Source organism: Chelonoidis abingdonii, chromosome 2 (genome assembly GCF_003597395.2).
Source record: "Chelonoidis abingdonii isolate Lonesome George chromosome 2, CheloAbing_2.0, whole genome shotgun sequence".
NCBI classification, from domain to species: Eukaryota; Metazoa; Chordata; order Testudines; family Testudinidae; genus Chelonoidis; species Chelonoidis abingdonii.
Genome location: NC_133770.1, coordinates 32,370,946 through 32,387,625, shown reverse-complemented (window position 1 = coordinate 32,387,625; position 16,680 = coordinate 32,370,946). Strand labels below are relative to the sequence as shown.

The following is a 16,680-nucleotide window of genomic DNA, read 5'->3' as shown; positions in this document are numbered from 1 at the left end:
TAGCTAATAGTTTTCTTTATTCAGATTAGACATAACAAATATCAGGTACAGCAGTTAGTCTAAAAAAATACATTTAAAAATCTTCATAGACCATGCTCCCTATAACATTCTTCCAAAACCAAATTTATTTTACAAATTAATCTACATTATTAATGTAAAAAGAAATTCTCAAATTTAGCATTATGTCATTATTTCCAACAAACATCTAATGGAACGTTTCCATTATTTGCAAATGTTAGAATCTGTAATACATTTCTCTAATGTATCTGTACATATTAAATAACCTAAAAGGCTCCTCTTGTAGTGCATTAACAATTTAGCAAGCACACAGTATTTTTCCAGTACCATTTGCATTACAATTATTTGCCTGCAAATGTAATTAACATCTAAAAGTGCACGTTTAGTTTTTTTGAGTAACTTGTTTATCTGAGGAAACCTAGACCTCCACTGGAAGTGTTACTCTACCTGTAGCTAATCTAACCATGATTAGAAATGTGCAACTAGAAGGTACTTTGAGACTATACAACAAACTGAATTATGTACATAAGCCAAAGGTCATTCAGTCTTTAGCTTGTATTTACATCCAAAAATGTTCACTACCACAGGATCACACCATGAACTCAGTACAGCATTAGATAATGATGGTATTTAATTAGAATTGTTAACTGCAATTCAGTATAGCACAAAATGTAGCCCAAGAAATACCCTGAAAAATGGATGTGTGTATTAAATAAAACTCTAATATGTCACAGAACAAATCCTCTGCTGGATATTCTTACAAGTTCAGTGTTTGAAATAATAGGATCCTGCTCTATCAAGCAACAGAAGATCCAGCAAGGATGCTTTATAATACAGTTAAAAAAAAAAAAAGCCTCAAATGAGGGATTATTTGAATTACTGTAAACCACACTGGCCACTGTTAGCACTAGTTTAAAGACAGTCACACTACATGCAGAATCCCTGCTGACAGGATCCACACGTTTCAGTACATAAGCACAGGATGAAATTTTATTGTCACTAAAAGTATCAAGAAACATTTTTGAAGCCAGTTGATAGTGTTTTCCTCACTCTACCAAGTGGTGAACCTTTCAAAAAAATCCATTCCAGATTATCCAGTCTGAGATTAATTTTAGCATCTCACCAAGAAATCCAGTGTATATGCCCATACTAGAATTGCAATTTGTATTATTAAAACAGGCTTTGAAATATTCACAATGTAATAAGTGAATTATAAAGAAATTCAAAATGTTATCAACTTGCATGAATAGCAATTAAATCGGGTCAAACACTCCTCCCGTTTATTCCCTCCCATCCTACTGAAAAGTGCAAAATTGAGCTGTTGCTTGGTCCACAAACACAATACATCATGTACACAGAGAGATTTGACTTCTGATGGAAATCTGTTGCCAACTCACATCTTCAGTTTTAACTTTGAGAAAACTTCAACATCCAAAGATGGAGTTCAGTTCCAGCAGAATTAATTCTACAATCTGATTCTGGTAAACAGTGTGGACTGCTATGTTACCCGTCTCTTTCTCTGGCTTTAACAGAGTTGGTCCAAAAACTATTGCTACACTTTGATAAGTCATTCGGTTCTTTTCTCCATTTTCTACAACTCTGGGGAAAAAAGAAAATATGTGTTTAAAATAAATTCATCCATGTGAAAGAATAATGTGTTAATAGAGAAGAGAAATAAAACCAAATCAGTATTTCCTCATAATATTTATTCCATATTTACTGTCATTCATGAAACATGCCGCTATTGTAATCACTTTCATTGTTTAAAATATATTTGACAATAGGTCTATTCCCTATAATCTACAGCTTTCGCAGCTAAAGCACAACTAATAAAAACACTGTCCTAAAGTTGGATTTGCTTCTCCATAAGCTTGTATAAACACAGACAAGTGTTTTGCTTTGATGAAGCACAACGAACATCAAAGGAAACATGATTAGAACCTTCCCCGAGGACTTTTAATGTTTGATCACTCAGCTTTAAAAAGGGTGACTAGATGTTCTGATTTCACAGGAAGAGTCCCGATATATCTTATATAAGTGCCTCCCCACCCCGTCCTGATTTTTCACACTTGCTATCTGGTCACCCTAGCTTTAAGGGAGTACTGCAGTACATTAAGACTTTCTCTTCCTTCTACTACTCACCTCTTGAGATGTCTAAAAAGTATCTGCATGGTATCCTGATTTGGCTTTGGCAACTGTTTAATTAAATCTTTGAGAGCATGAACACGCTGTCTTGGTTCTTGTTCTGGAAAAGATAAAAGACAGATACACCATAAATTCAATATTTTTATTTAAAGTTTCAGTAGCATATAATTTACCAAAAACTGAATGAAGCAAACAATTTTACAGTGCTGATATTAAGTAATACATTGCCACCTGGTGGCCATATTGAATATTACTGATAATCTGAAGGTAACACCTTAAGAGACAAGATGGGTGAGATAATATCTTTTATTGCAATGACTCTCAACCTTTCCAGATTACTGTACCCCTTTCACAAGTCTGATTATCTTGTGTACCCCAAGTTTCACCTCACACAAAAACTACTTGCTTACAAAATCAGATATAAAAATACAAAAGTGTCAAAGCACACGATTGCTGAAAAATTGCTTAGTTTCTCATTTTTATAAAATAAATCAACTGTAATATAAATACTGTACTTACATTTCAATGTATAGTATATAGAGTAGAATAAACAAGTCATTATCTGGATGAAATTTTAGTTTGTATTCACTTTGCTAGTGTTTTTTATGTAATCTGTTGTACAACTAGGCAAGTATCTAGATGAGGTGATATACCCCCTGGAAAATCTCTGCATACCCCTGGGGTACACAGAACCCCTGGTTGAGCGCCACTGTTTTACTGGACTAACTTCTGTTGATAAGAAACAAGTTTTTGAGCTTACACAGAGCTCTTCTTCATGTCTGGGAAATGTACTCAGTTTCATAACTAAATACAAGGTGGAATAGATGGTTTAGCATATATCAAGGACCATTCACCCACCTTGTCTCTAATATCCTGGGACTGACACAGCTACACCACAACTGCATATAAGGTAACACCTTTACAAAATTTCATAATTTCTCCTTTTTAAATAGTGAAAAGGAGAACATATTACAATTAAGTGCACTGTGCATACTTAAATATTTATGATTTATGAAAATTATGTGCATGCTTTATGGACTTACTAATTGCATTGACAAAGTCATTGAAATGATTATATGTGAAGAGTGGTTCTGGCAGTTCTCTGAAAAACATTTTTAGAGCTCCTGTGATGACATGTATATCTTCCCATTTACTGTCATTCAAGTCCAATTTCTCATCTGAAAGAAAGCATATGAATGATTACTATAATCTAGTAGGTGTTCATCATTAATTACCTATTTCCTATACAAGTTGAACAATGAATGGGATTCTTATTACCCAGTGTAACGGGACCAGAGGAAGCAGTTACTTACTGTAACTGTGGTTCTTTCAAGATGTGATTCAGACATGTATTCCACTTCGGTGTGTGCATGTAATCCACGTGCCTAATAGGGAGATCTCTTTTTACTGGTGGGTGAGAAGGTATGAGTTGTGTCTGTCATTGTTGCTAGGCGGATGCACACTTAGCACTCCACATCCAGAAGTTTCTGGAATTGGGTGTGGTAGTTTTGGGTATGCTCAATAGGTTCCCTATTGGTAGAGTCTGACTCCATGAGGGCAAACGGTGAGGGTAGCTGCTTTACAAAAGGCCATGTTGCTCTGTGTGGTCTGGGAGAAGCTGAGCCCAGGAACAGAAAAGCAGGCTGTTGTCTCTAACGCTAAGCAGCAGGTTAGTGATACTGTTAACTCTTCAACAGGGAAGCCCTAGCAATGTTAATTACAGAAAGGGAAAATTGGTAGGGAAAAATAATTTTTTATTTTAATCATATACTTTGAACAATGTTTGATTTTAGCCAAATCATTTTAGTTAGATTGTCTCAACTAGTATGATTCACCAACTTTTCTTTAAATGTGATCATGGAGAAAGTCATTTATTGTTATTCTGTTTTGTATTTTTCTTGTAACAGTGTTGGTTTGTTTAACTAACTGCTCAAACTAGTATATGGGTTTTTAATCAGCTGACTGGCTAACACTGATTTCAGCAGAGAAAGAGTCTGCATGGATTCCAGCTGAAGATTCCTACAAGCAAGTGGAGGAAAGATGTTGCTTTTAACTCAGCAGACTGTATAAATTTGGTGATCAAAGACTAACTGAAACTCAGGTAAACTCAACCTAAGCTTTTGGGAACTCTGAGTTTCATCTCACTGTTTTTCTGTGGGAACTGACCTGTTTAGATTTAATATTTTTTTTATGTTTCTGTATAACTGTGAAGATAATGTGTGTGACTTATAAGGTAGTCATGTTATGTTGTAAAAAATGTAGTTATTTATTATGTTTCTTTATCATAACATTTTTAAAAGTTGGTACTTAAGAATTAAGTTAATTCTTTGACTTCCTTTGGACTTGATTATGGGGAGGCCGACTCTTTGCAATCCTTGCTGAAAATCCTCCATGACTGATTTCTGTGTCTTCAGGCACTGAAGAAGGCACCCACAGGTTACAATGCACACCCAGCATGCAAGAGCCAGATAATTTTACCTAGCAGTATCCGTAGAGGGATGGAGCTCATGCCTTCTTGCTGTAGCTCTTCCCTTCGCAGCGGCACTCCAACTCCCACTGCACTGAGCACCTGGAGTGCACAGAGACTCCAGTGCAGAGGGCATGGAGGGTGGGTTGTGGAATAGAACCACCGTTACAGTAAGAACCACAATTACAGTAAGTAACCGTTTCTTCTTCTTCAAGTAGATGCAGTCATGTATTCCACTTACATGACTCACAAACAGTATCCCCCCGGAAGGCGGGGCTTGGAGTCTACCTAAACAAGATTTGTAGGATCGCCTGACCAAAACTTGCATCCTCTGGAAGATGCAGTAACAGATCGTGTAGAATGACCTTACACACACTGAGGAGGCATAGCTGAAGCTATTTTATATGCAGTTTTGATACAAGATCTTATCCATTTAGAGATCATTTGTGAAAAGACTACGTCATGTCATACAATCTACATAAGACACAAATAGGTGAGAAGAAGCACAAAACACTTTAGTCCTGTCCAGACAGAAGGCTAGACATCACCTGACATTTAATGTATGGAGATGAATGTGGCTTAGGAAAAAACACAGGTAAATATACCACCTGGTTCAAATGAAACTGAGAAGAAACTTTACGACCACACCCCAAATTTTTGTCTAAAGTCACTTTGTCTTTGGAGAATTGTGTATAAGGCGGCTCTGACATGAGAGCCTGCAACTCTCTCACTCTTCCTGTGGATGTTATCGCTACCAGGAATGTAGTTTTCGGACACAAAATCAGAAAGAGACAAGATGCCAAAGGCTCAACTGGAGGTCCCATTAAAGTTGCTAGGACTAAGTTAAGAGACCACAGAGGAAACAGCTCTCAGATCAGAGGATGGAGATGTAAAAGCCCTTTTAAGTATCTTGCCACCATGGCAATGGAGAAGACAGATCTTCCCTGAATGGGTGGGATGAAATGCCAATATTACTGCCAGATGCACTTTCAATGAACTAAGTGCAAGACCTGACAACTGAAGGTGCAGCAGATATTCTCAGAACCCGAGGGCAACCTCTGATTTGACAAGGACCTTGGTGCCGAAGCAGACCACATGCTGCTTCAGATCAAGATCCCTCACCACTTGAGAGTCTGTTTGGTGAGCAATTTTCAAATTAAACAGGCCATGAGAAGGAACTGAGGGGGTCAGAGTGGCACCACCTCATTCAGCCAGGGGAGGGGCTATGCCAACAAGGTGCAAGCTCCGCCCTTCTACAGATTCTGCTAGGCAAAAATTCTGATTCAGATGACCTGGATATGCATGCACTTAAGTGGAATACATGGCTGCATCTACTTGAACAAAAACAGGGAGAGGAGTTGGAGCAGTGTAAAGGAGCTCTAAGAGCTTCATATTTGTCTGGGGGAGGATTCTCCTAGCTCAGGCATTGTGGAAGACACCTGAAAGACTTCATTCTGATGAACCATTGCCAGCCAGAGCCTGCTCCCCTGACCCCCTCCTGTGCCCCAACCCCCTACCCCAGCCCTGATCTCCCTCCCGCCCTTCGAACCCCTCAGTCCAAGCCGAGAGCACCCTCCGGCACCCCAACCCCTCATTCCCAACCCCACCCCAGAACCAGCACCCCCAGCTGAAACCCTCACTGTCCCATCCCCCTTGCACTCCCAACCCTGGTGTCAGGTCACAGCTGTGCAGAGATTATGGGCAGCACTAAGCCCATAAGGCAGTCCTAGGGAGGTTGCTGTAACTCAGACAGGCCCATTGGTTCACCTAAATTATAAAAAAGAGCCTTTTCAGCCTCCAGAGCAGCAAAGGATTGGGAAGGGCAAAGGTGGCTTAAGCTACTTTAGAATCCCCTCTTCCTCTAGGCCAGGTGGGCAAACTTTTTGGCCCGAGGGCCACATGTGGGTACAGAAATTGTATGGTGGGCCATGAATGCTCAAGAAATTAGGGGTTGGGAGTGCAGGGGGGGGAATGGTGAGGGCTTCAGCTGGGGGTGCAGGTTCTGGGATAGGGTTGGAATGCAGGAGGGTGCTCCCGGCTGGGACCAAGGGGTTCGGAGAGCAGGAGGGGGATCAGGGCTGGGGCAGCGGGTTGGGGCACAGGAGCGGGTCAGGGGAGCAGGCTCTGGGCAGCACTTACCTCAAGCTGCTCCCAGAAGCAGCAGCATGTCCTCCCTCTAGCTCCTATGCGGAGCCGCAGCCAGGCGGCTCTGTGTGCTGCCTCTGAAGCTCTCATTGGCCGTGGTTGCCATCCAATAGGAGCTGTGGGGGCAGTGTGTGGAGCCCCTTGGCTGCACCTATGCGTAGGAGGCGGGGAGGAGGGGGGGCTGAATGATGCAGTGGGTTTGACCCCAGAGGGCAGGAGGCGGGGGGTGGGGGGGCTGAATGGCGAAGTGGGTCTGACCCTAGAGGGCAGGAGGCGGGGAGGAGGGGGTGGGGAGGCAGGGATCATGTGCTGGTGCTTCTGGGAGCCTTGTGAAGCCCCAGCATGGATGGAGCAGGGCAAGCCCTGGACACCGTTCCCTGCCTAGAGCTTGAGAGTTGGATTAAAATGTCTGAAGGGTTGGATGCGGCCCCAGGGCAGTAGTTTGCCCACCTTTGCTCTAGGCTGAGAGTCCTTTGCTGGACCGCCTAAGGGCACAATAGAGATTCTCATCCAAGGTCAGAAGGATAGACAAATGTTAAATGCTAGTATAAGGTTGCTGGGTTTTTTAATACTTTTTCTCTTGCTTTCCATAAGATATAGAAATATTCTATTTGAGCGTCATTCCTTTTAAACTGCCATGCCACACGTTGCTTCAGAATTATTACAGGAGTGACTAGAGGGCTTCAATTAGGACCAAGGCTCTGGTGTGCTGGGCACTGTATGAACAGATGTAGACAGTACCCACCTTGAAGAGCACAGAAGCTGCTATTTAGTAGCATTTTCATTTTGAAAACTTCTAGATATTTCTCATGAAATGTTGTCATATTGTTTTAAACAGATGGACCAAAAATCAATGCACAATCTGAAGAACTTTCTAGCAATTTTGACAAATACTCTTGCATATATTTTCAAATTGATAATACAGTTGGAGAATGGAACTTACCATGATTAACTGCAAATCTTAGCTTTTGTATCACTGCAAGATTACCACTAACTCGGTATAACCCGTCAACATCCAATCCTAAAACAAATTTTAAAAATGTAGATTTTTTTAGATACTTAAATGTGTCAGTCTGCTCATTTTAGAGATTCAAGTTAGCAAAAAGAAAATCCACCATCTGGAGAACTTCAAAACCTCTTGTCACAATGAAAACTATTTACTTATCTGCAGAGATAGTTGCTGACTAGTATCTTGCCACTGCAAAACTTATGCTTGAAATAATGTCTAAAGCGTGACGTGTACTCAGACAATGTGAAGGAGTCTTCAGGAGTGAGGTGCCCAGCTCCCACTGATTTTCAATGACTGCTGGGGGCCCACTCTCCAAATAGTTTTTAAAAATCTCACACCAATATTTAGTTAGCTAACAACCAATGCTTAGTACATGAAGGATTTCACTTTCTCTCTTGCACATATATGCGCGCTTTCGCTCTCCCTCTCTCTCATATACCTCCAGTAATCCTAAAATACTAGCAGTGGGATTGTAGGGTTTTTGATTTAGGTTTTCCTTTCACATTGATACTATATTTACCAAAATGTATGGTGACTATACCAAGCTAAGTCAGTCATTCTGGAAAACATCTCAAAGTTGATAGTGGGTGACCAGGTCCACCTGATACCACCCATTCTACTGGTTTATGAGTTTTCATGTGTGTTTAATTCCACCCTGTTCCCTTACTTTCTCATGGCAAGCAGATATCCCCTCCATCCTTACCACATGTTAACATCTTTACAGTTTCAACGAAAACACTGGATTTGGCAAAAGGAGAAAAACTACTTCTCAGTGGCTGTTGTTGCAGAAGATCAAAAGTGGTCAAGTGCAGAAGACAGGAAGGATTTCTGTCTACCGATGCTCATAATCTTTACATGAATTCAGTGCATTGTGTTGGCTGATATGAGTGTTGCAAAGATGGGATTCAACAACTCCCTTAATCCCATCCACAGGGAATCCTGATGCAACAGAAGCATCAGGAGATATGGCGCACAATTGTCAGTACCATCTGTTCCATCCATCTGTTCCCCACTACCTTTTACTGCCACAATCTATTGGCCATTCTCTCTCTGAAGGGATAATGGGTTGGGGAATGGAGATGGAAGAGGAGGGAAGAAGCTGCTCATATCAGTTCACCTTAAGGTAAAAGAGAACTTGCTTCTTTCACTGCTGTCCTATCTCAATGCAGAAAACACACATCCACTGCAGCTTCTGGAGTTGGGTGGAGGACAACAGAACCAGTTCCTGCTCTTCCTTCTTGCACTGAGTCACCAGACAGCAGCAGTAAGGGTGGCTACAAGTTGCACCATATTATTTCACTGTAGCTGCTTCCGCCATGGAGGGCACCTATTTTGCCCTGCAACATTTACCCTTAGCTCCCACTCAGGCCCTGAATGTGATGTGCCAGATCTAACGTGGGAAGGAAGTGGGATGCACTAAAAAGATGGGTGGGTAGATTCTCTTACACACAACTTTGATCTTTAGCATCAGCCACTACATGGGAATAGTTTCACTACAAGGGAGTAAATGATCCACTTGCAATATTACTCACAAGAATTCTAGTAACGACCATAACAAGCAAGCAAGCAAGCGACAAGCGAGGAGACAAGTCAGGGTGGGGATAAATATGCAGCTACTGTTACCTAAAAGTTTTTATACATATAAAATGCAGAAGCCTTGGGTCATCTTATACCTCAGACTTCCCAAAATTTTAATGTTCAATCTAGACTCACTTTAAATACTTGAGTAAGAGAGATTTGCCTTCTCTTATTGTCAATAGGAAAAGAGAAGGACATGTTCAACAAAATCAGGGCACTTGAACGAATCACATAAAATGTAGAAATCTGGTAATCTGAACAGTTTCAAGCAAATTTTCCAAGTTTTATCAGTGTAACTGGCAAAAGGAATCTCAGATGACTTAGTGTTAACTGAAAGCCTTGATTCTCAATGTATTTACATAGGTAAGGCGTCCCTAAAATGAACTTGTAGGAGAAACAGTCTTTAATGCAAATGGTGTTTTGTTAACATAGGTAAGGATAAGAAGCAATTTTATTAGTTACCTACTGACAAGGTCCCTTTCAACAATCCCATCCCCAAATGTGATGAGCTGTTCCCAGTTCCCTCTTGCTACTCTTTGCTAGCCACGATCTCACTGGATACTAGTTCAGGTTCCCTTCCCTCCCTAATTCCCAGCTGTTGACATCCTATTGCTATAACTCCAGCTATAAGCCTCAGACTTCATAGTACTCAGTTACCAGTCATTTGGAAACAGGATAAGAATTAAGCTTCCAAAATTAGATACTGACTCTCAGAGATCTGGAGATAAAAACAAGAGATGAACATTTTCACCCTACCATGTTCTTCAACATGTTCAATGCACAGCTTCACGAACTTTGGCACCGAGCTGTTTTCTCTCTGACATAAGCTGGTGAGATTGGAACCGAACACTTGATCTGGAATCAAGTATATAAAAAACAAACAAACAAAAAACAAAAAACCCTCATTTATAGTTGAATGAGCTTCAAAGGATAAAACTAGTTCATGCACAACAGTGATATACCAAGAATATATGGCAACACCACGTTGGGTAACAAGCAGCAATGGGCACGGTTTTCAGAAGAGCTCAATACCCAACAAGGTTTTCAAAAGAGCTCAGTACCTCTGGGGAGCAATGGTAACTTTTGGGTGCTGAATGCCTGAAAATTCACCTCCAGTTGCGAGAGCTGAGCACTCTTGACAATCTGGCCCAACATGTCTGGCGATTCGAGTAAAGGATTGGAAGTTAAAAGACTATATTTATTAAATTCTCTGCCACCAACTCAATGTATGACCTTGAGAATGTCAATGAACTTCAGTAAAATCTGTTACTATCACAATGGGCGGAAGTATAAAACGTCTTAAGATACATACTTATCCACCTAACTTAGATTTTGTTATAGCTCTCAGACATGAAGTATCTTAAATGCTTCATCTATAGAAATCACTTTGACAGCCTCCGATGAATTATTATAAAATGTCAGGCATATAGTTACTGTGAGAAGGGACCTTAAAGGATTTGCAAGTTTCAGGGTGTATTTTGCACTCATATGAATAATCACAGGATCATACAATATATATTTACTGTAATCTTTGTGCCCAACTTTTTTGTATGGAGTTAGGGAGTACCAATAAGGGATATTTAAATGACAACTTTTGGCATTATCTTTAATGTTACTTTAAAAGAGCTACTAAACAATATTTCACATCATCTGCCTGTTTAACTTAGTATACCCCTATAAACAGAGGTCCAGATTTATAACAAGTGCCCTCATGTTGCAACCGGATCCATAAGGGTGGATCCTCATATCAGTGCACAGCCCTACTGACTTCAGTGAGGCTCTGCACAGGTGATCCAATTGCCTCCTAATTCAGGTCCACCAGACTTCACTTCCTCATTTAAATTCTTTCTGAAGATTCATTTCTTCTTTGAGGGCTACAAACACATACAAAAAATACACACTTTCAAGTGTTTAAGTACCCCCCTTCGGGGTACCCCAGGTTCCTTTTCTTTCTGTTGTAGGTTGAAAGCTCTCCCTGGACCATAGATTGCCCTTGTGTTTGCATCATGCACAGCACCAAGCACGTTTTGGCTCTTATTAAATTAAGTGGCCTCCTGTTCCTGACATGAGTGCTAAACAGTTTTTCATCATTGGAGCATAATGGGATATCCCTAGAGGGTTACGGATATTAATCATCACACTGTGCCTCTTAATGTTTTCTTCCACTGTATCTTCAAAGTATTTTCCTTAATTGTACTTTTTCATATAGTAAAAGCTCATTTAAAAAACAGTTCCTATAATTAATGCATGCTGTTCTCCAGTGTTTTCCTAGAGATTGTTTTTTCAACATTTTCCTTATTCTAATCATCTGCTTTTGTAGTTTACTACACTTTTTTGTAAAAGTTTTTGCATTTTTGTGTCTGTTAATTAACAGCTTCTGTATAACTCATTACACAAGGCTAATGCAGAATTGCAGATTTATATTTTAAAATAAACAAATAGCACCAACTTTTGATGCTTGCTTCTTAAATAAAAACACCTTTATTAGATCTAAACACCAGCATTGCATCTGCGCACACAGTTCAACTTGGATCAGTGTTCATACTAACTAATTTCTCAGAAATTTACACACAGTGCATAAAGTCAGTTCCAAATTATAAAATGTAATGCAAAGCTGCAGTCTGGGAATAATTCCCTTCATCCCAATTAAAAATCCCACAATTTACTTTTGTAATTACGATCTGGAAGTATGATATATTTAGAAATATTTGGGCTCCTATTACTTAAGCAAATTGGTAGAAATATATGAAATTTGACAGATTTAATGTCAGAGAAGAATTTGGCCTGGTATATTTCTACTGATGTGAGCTATAACTATATTTATTGTACCAAGTGGAGTTTTAATTATGAAGCAGTGCAATGTATATTGGACCATAAGAAACTAAGTCTAGAATAATATCAAATTAATAACTTACATGAACTCATGGTTTAAATATTTAAACCTTCATTCACAATTTTAAATCTAGAAAATCTATATATGTCATATTGGAACCACTACATACTAATTAGCAACTCATAAGGTATGTCTATACTACGAGCCAGTGGTGAGATTCCCAGCTTGCATATACATATGCATGCTAGCTCTCTTGTCAGCTAGCGCACTAAAAATCTCAGGGTAGCATGGGCAGCAGTGGCACAAGTTAGCTGCCCCAAGTACAAACTTGCTTCAATCCCGTGGGTACATACTTGGAGCAGTTAGCCCATGCCACCACATACTGCTGCCTGTGCTATCACAGTTACACTATTATTTTTAGCACCCTAGCACAGATGAGAGCTAGTGCGAGTACATGTACACGAGCTGGGCACCATACCCCTCCTTGTAGTGTACATGTAGCCTTAAGTGTGATACAAAGACGTATCATTTAAGAACTACTTTTTGGAAAAGATCAAATAAGTAAATTTAAGAAATATTAAAGCTAAAAACAAATTGACCAAGAGTAAAGAAATTTTAAGTTAGGACTTCTTTAAACTCATCCTGTTTGGCTTAGGTATTTCACTTGTTTCTGAATAGCACATGGCTGTCTGGTACCTTGCATACTACAAGATCCCTTTCTGAAACAGATGAGAATCTACGTGTGTTCAACTCTGCATTGTAAGATCATTTTGTTGCCAACAAAGCAGTGTTGGCTTCCCAAGCTTGCCAGCTGAAAGTGCAGAACAAAAAGTATTCTGCTTCCCATAGGCATTGCCCAAGGCCCAGTGGGTTCTTGGGACCTCATCCACCCCATCCCTTCACCTCTGTCCATTCCAATAGGAAGATTACTTCCCCTCTGTAGCTGAATTTGGTGACCACTAGGGCTGTTGAAAGAATGACACACACCTACCTTGGAACTGAAACTATCACAGCTGCCATGTGTTACAAAAATAACTGGTTCATTTTCAGTCAAATGTAGTTAACATTATAAAGCTGGTTTCCTCTATAACACCACTAATTCCTGCTCTACTACAGACATGATTGTAAAATTCAGTGTATCAAAAGGTTTCCTGAAGAAATAAGGATAATTTACCCTTAATGTAGCCTTTTTCTCGCACAGCTTGTAATGTAGGGCGTCGTGTAAGAAATTTCTTCAGCTTTGTTTTTGTCTTCTTCTGTTCTGAAGAATCCATGCTGCTAGATGTTTTCATTGCTAAAAAAGAAAAAAGTAAATTTAATATAGAAATGTAAAAACAAACTTAATGTAAGTAGCTAACAGTCTGATAGAGAACAATACAAGAAAAACTTATTTGAAACTGGCAAATGCTTCAAGGAAAAAAACAGTATATGCTAACACATTAAAATATACAGTGCAAACTATTCTCTCTCTATATATATTTTTATTTACGCAAGCACCTGGTACGTGCTAGGGACTTTCCAAACTCTCAAGAATGGCCCCTTCTCACAGGAGCTTACAAGGCAAAGGATTTTAGTTGCAACATTGCCATATACACATACACAATTTACTACAACTGTACTATTTCTAAGTCAGGCTTTTTACCTCAGATTTGTAAACTTCATATCCAGCATCAAACCTCCTTGATATGAAATTATTTACACAGTTAAAATAATTAGAAGTGAAACGTTTGCCTGATCACTTTGTTTATTCTCCGCATTTGACAGTGCCTTTTAAGTTTCAGGTTAATTTGTCAAAAACATGAAACTTAAAGAAGGGATCTTCACTTATTGATATATCTGCTAACTTTAAAAAACTCTCCAATTGTTCAGTACAGAAACTTCAAATTCATTTTATTCACTAGTCCTGGATTCTAGAGCAGCAAACTATTTTTCTTCCACTCAACCTTATCAAAAATCAAGTTAACTACAAAAATTTGAATCTCAAATTATGAAGTACTTCTCTTATATCTTGCAAAGCTTACAAAAAACAACTGATGAAGCTTAAGCTTTATGAAACCAAACAGCTAAATTTCAAATTTTTGAAAAGTAGTTATAATAATTAGTATATGGATTGTACACTGGTAGGGTACAGGGCAGTTAGGATTGTTTGGAAAACTTTAACTTTGTATGATCTTTCATTTGTTTATCCTTTTAAGCTGTTTTAAACTGTAATGCAATAAAGGTTTTTTTTGCTTAAATTATATTATTTCCAATCTTAACCAGGTAGATATTAATAATGAAGGTTTTACTGGGAATTAGCTTAACTTACAACGAAGTTTCTTGGAGTCCTTATGGTCCTTCTCTTTGTCTTGTTTTTCCAACCCTGGGGAATCCGGTACATCATCTTCGAATGCTTCATCAGACTCCACTGCCTATTGATTAAAAAAAGACACTGATTAGTTCTCTTATAGCTTGACAGTTTTCAGAACAGACAACAGTATATTTTATTAACAACCATAATCCAGAGTGTCTTATAATACGAAAATACTTTTTAAAAATATTAAACTGGCAACTTCTTGGAATCAGATGCCATCGTCTTTTAAGCAATATTCTTTTTTGTATCAACAAGACTAGTATTAACCCTTAACAGTTACAGGATCTGTTCACAAGACCCAACAGAGAAAACGTCACTGGACAATCATTAGGTCAAAACACAAGTAGTATACCTGCCCTGCTGAGATTCTGTAACATCAACCAGCCAACCATTTATAAAATATTCCTTCATGTGGAGGTAGGCTGTTCACTATTCTAACTATGTTTTCTACCACAAAATCGCTTAGTGTGGGGGGTGGGTGTACATGAAGAGCACATGAAGCAGTTTCCCTATCTTTGTCAGCCATGGCTATATATAAGAAGCAATCTTCTACTGCAGTAACTGGAAATGCCTGTTGGCAAAGCAAAGCATTGTCAGGCATAGTGACAGAACAACACACCAAAGATAATTTGATATAGAGATCCTGTCAGCCTCTGAAAGCCTAACCCTGTTTGGTAATGTCAGTGTTCTCTCAGCATGTTAAAGTGAATAGCTCACTCAAATGTAATCAGTGTGGATTATTTTCTACAATCAGGCATAAATTCCAACTAATCCAAGGGCTATTGCCAAAGCCCCAGTGAAACTGTACCTGCAATGCGATACCTGGACAGAACACACAATTCCAGAAATATTAGTTTGGTAAGGGTGCTCTTGTTGGCTTCAGCGTAACATCTCCATATTCTGCTCCTTGTACTCTACTCCATGATTCCAGGAATGGTGTACTTCTACTTCATAACTATCATGCTAACAAGACTGTTTTAGACTTGACTTCCACACTATTTCAAGGCCTCTATGTGTATCACCTTATTTTTGAGGAAAGAGTGAGCCATTTTTATTAAAAAACCAAACAAAAAACCAACGCTCTAGTTACATGTACAATAAACATATTTATAAATCCAGCAATTAAATCAATTATCCATTCAAAAAGGCTAGAAGTTAACCCTAACCCTTCCTCATTCCCTGCTGCCTTCTCAAAAGCCTAGGAGAACAGATAAACTCTCCAGGATGCCCTGAAGATCAATGTACTCAAGTTCTCATTACAACAGTGGAAGGCTACCAGAGATATGGATCTCTGAGAACATTTGGCCAGTATCCTCTTCCATTCAGATCCTTGGCTGATCTCAAACCATTTATGACTAAACAGATTAAAGCCAAAACCTTCACTGAGAAATTAACTGGAATTCAAATGACATGATGGAACAAGTGTAAGATGCTCATTCCTAGACACCTCACTAACCAAATGGACACCCACATTCTGTACTAGCTGAAGTTTTTGAATGGTATTTGGGTATGGTCCCTTGTACAGCATATTGCAGAAATTGAATCCTGAAGTGACAAAGATTAGGATATATGTAATGAGGTCTTCAACAGAAAGAGGTTGGAACCCTTTAGCTAGCCACAGAGGAAAAAGCACTCTTGGCCACTGCTGCTATCTGGATGTCCAGAACCAGCTGTGAATCCAGTGTTGTTTCCAGGTTTCACAACTGGTACCAATAATAGGAACATATTTAGAGCTCTGAGCGGATACAAAATTTATACCTGACAATGCAGATATCCATGGATATAAAGCAGATATCTGTGGAGCTGTAGGGCTTTACAAGGAAATGGAGTGGTGAAAGCAGCAGCGTATCAGGCTGCCACTTGCAGGAGCTGGTGCCCAGCCCAGGCAGCTCCTCTGTTGTGGCTGTCATGCCCCTCGCCTTTCCCACTGGGGCGGGCACCAGGCTTACTGGCAGCTGTCCCTGGTCACACTAGCGTGGGCAAGTAGCTCACATGCTCCTGGACAGGAGACTCACACCACTGCATGGAAGAGACTCCTGTCCGGGAACGTGCATGAGCGCTCTAAACATATTCCCATAATCAAGGGAGCTGAAATAAACTCAGCTAATTTTATCGGTTGCCTCCCCCAGCCA

At 39.5% G+C, this 16,680-nt stretch overlaps 1 protein-coding gene across 9 annotated transcripts in view; it reads right to left on the bottom strand.

Annotated features, from left to right (window-relative positions):
* Positions 1-16,680, bottom strand: part of ARHGAP12 (Rho GTPase activating protein 12) — a 153,390-nt gene continuing 136,710 nt past the window's right edge. For all 9 annotated transcript variants that reach the window (XM_032799088.2, XM_032799089.2, XM_032799090.2 and 6 more), the window contains 7 exons: positions 14,504-14,606; positions 13,370-13,489; positions 10,119-10,217; positions 7,719-7,796; positions 3,207-3,341; positions 2,161-2,263; positions 1-1,617 (listed from right to left, as the gene is read on the bottom strand). In XM_032799088.2, the coding sequence (XP_032654979.1) occupies positions 1,443-1,617; positions 2,161-2,263; positions 3,207-3,341; positions 7,719-7,796; positions 10,119-10,217; positions 13,370-13,489; positions 14,504-14,606 (813 nt within the window). In that variant the 3' untranslated portion in view covers positions 1-1,442. The remainder of the gene's footprint in view (positions 1,618-2,160; positions 2,264-3,206; positions 3,342-7,718; positions 7,797-10,118; positions 10,218-13,369; positions 13,490-14,503; positions 14,607-16,680) is intronic.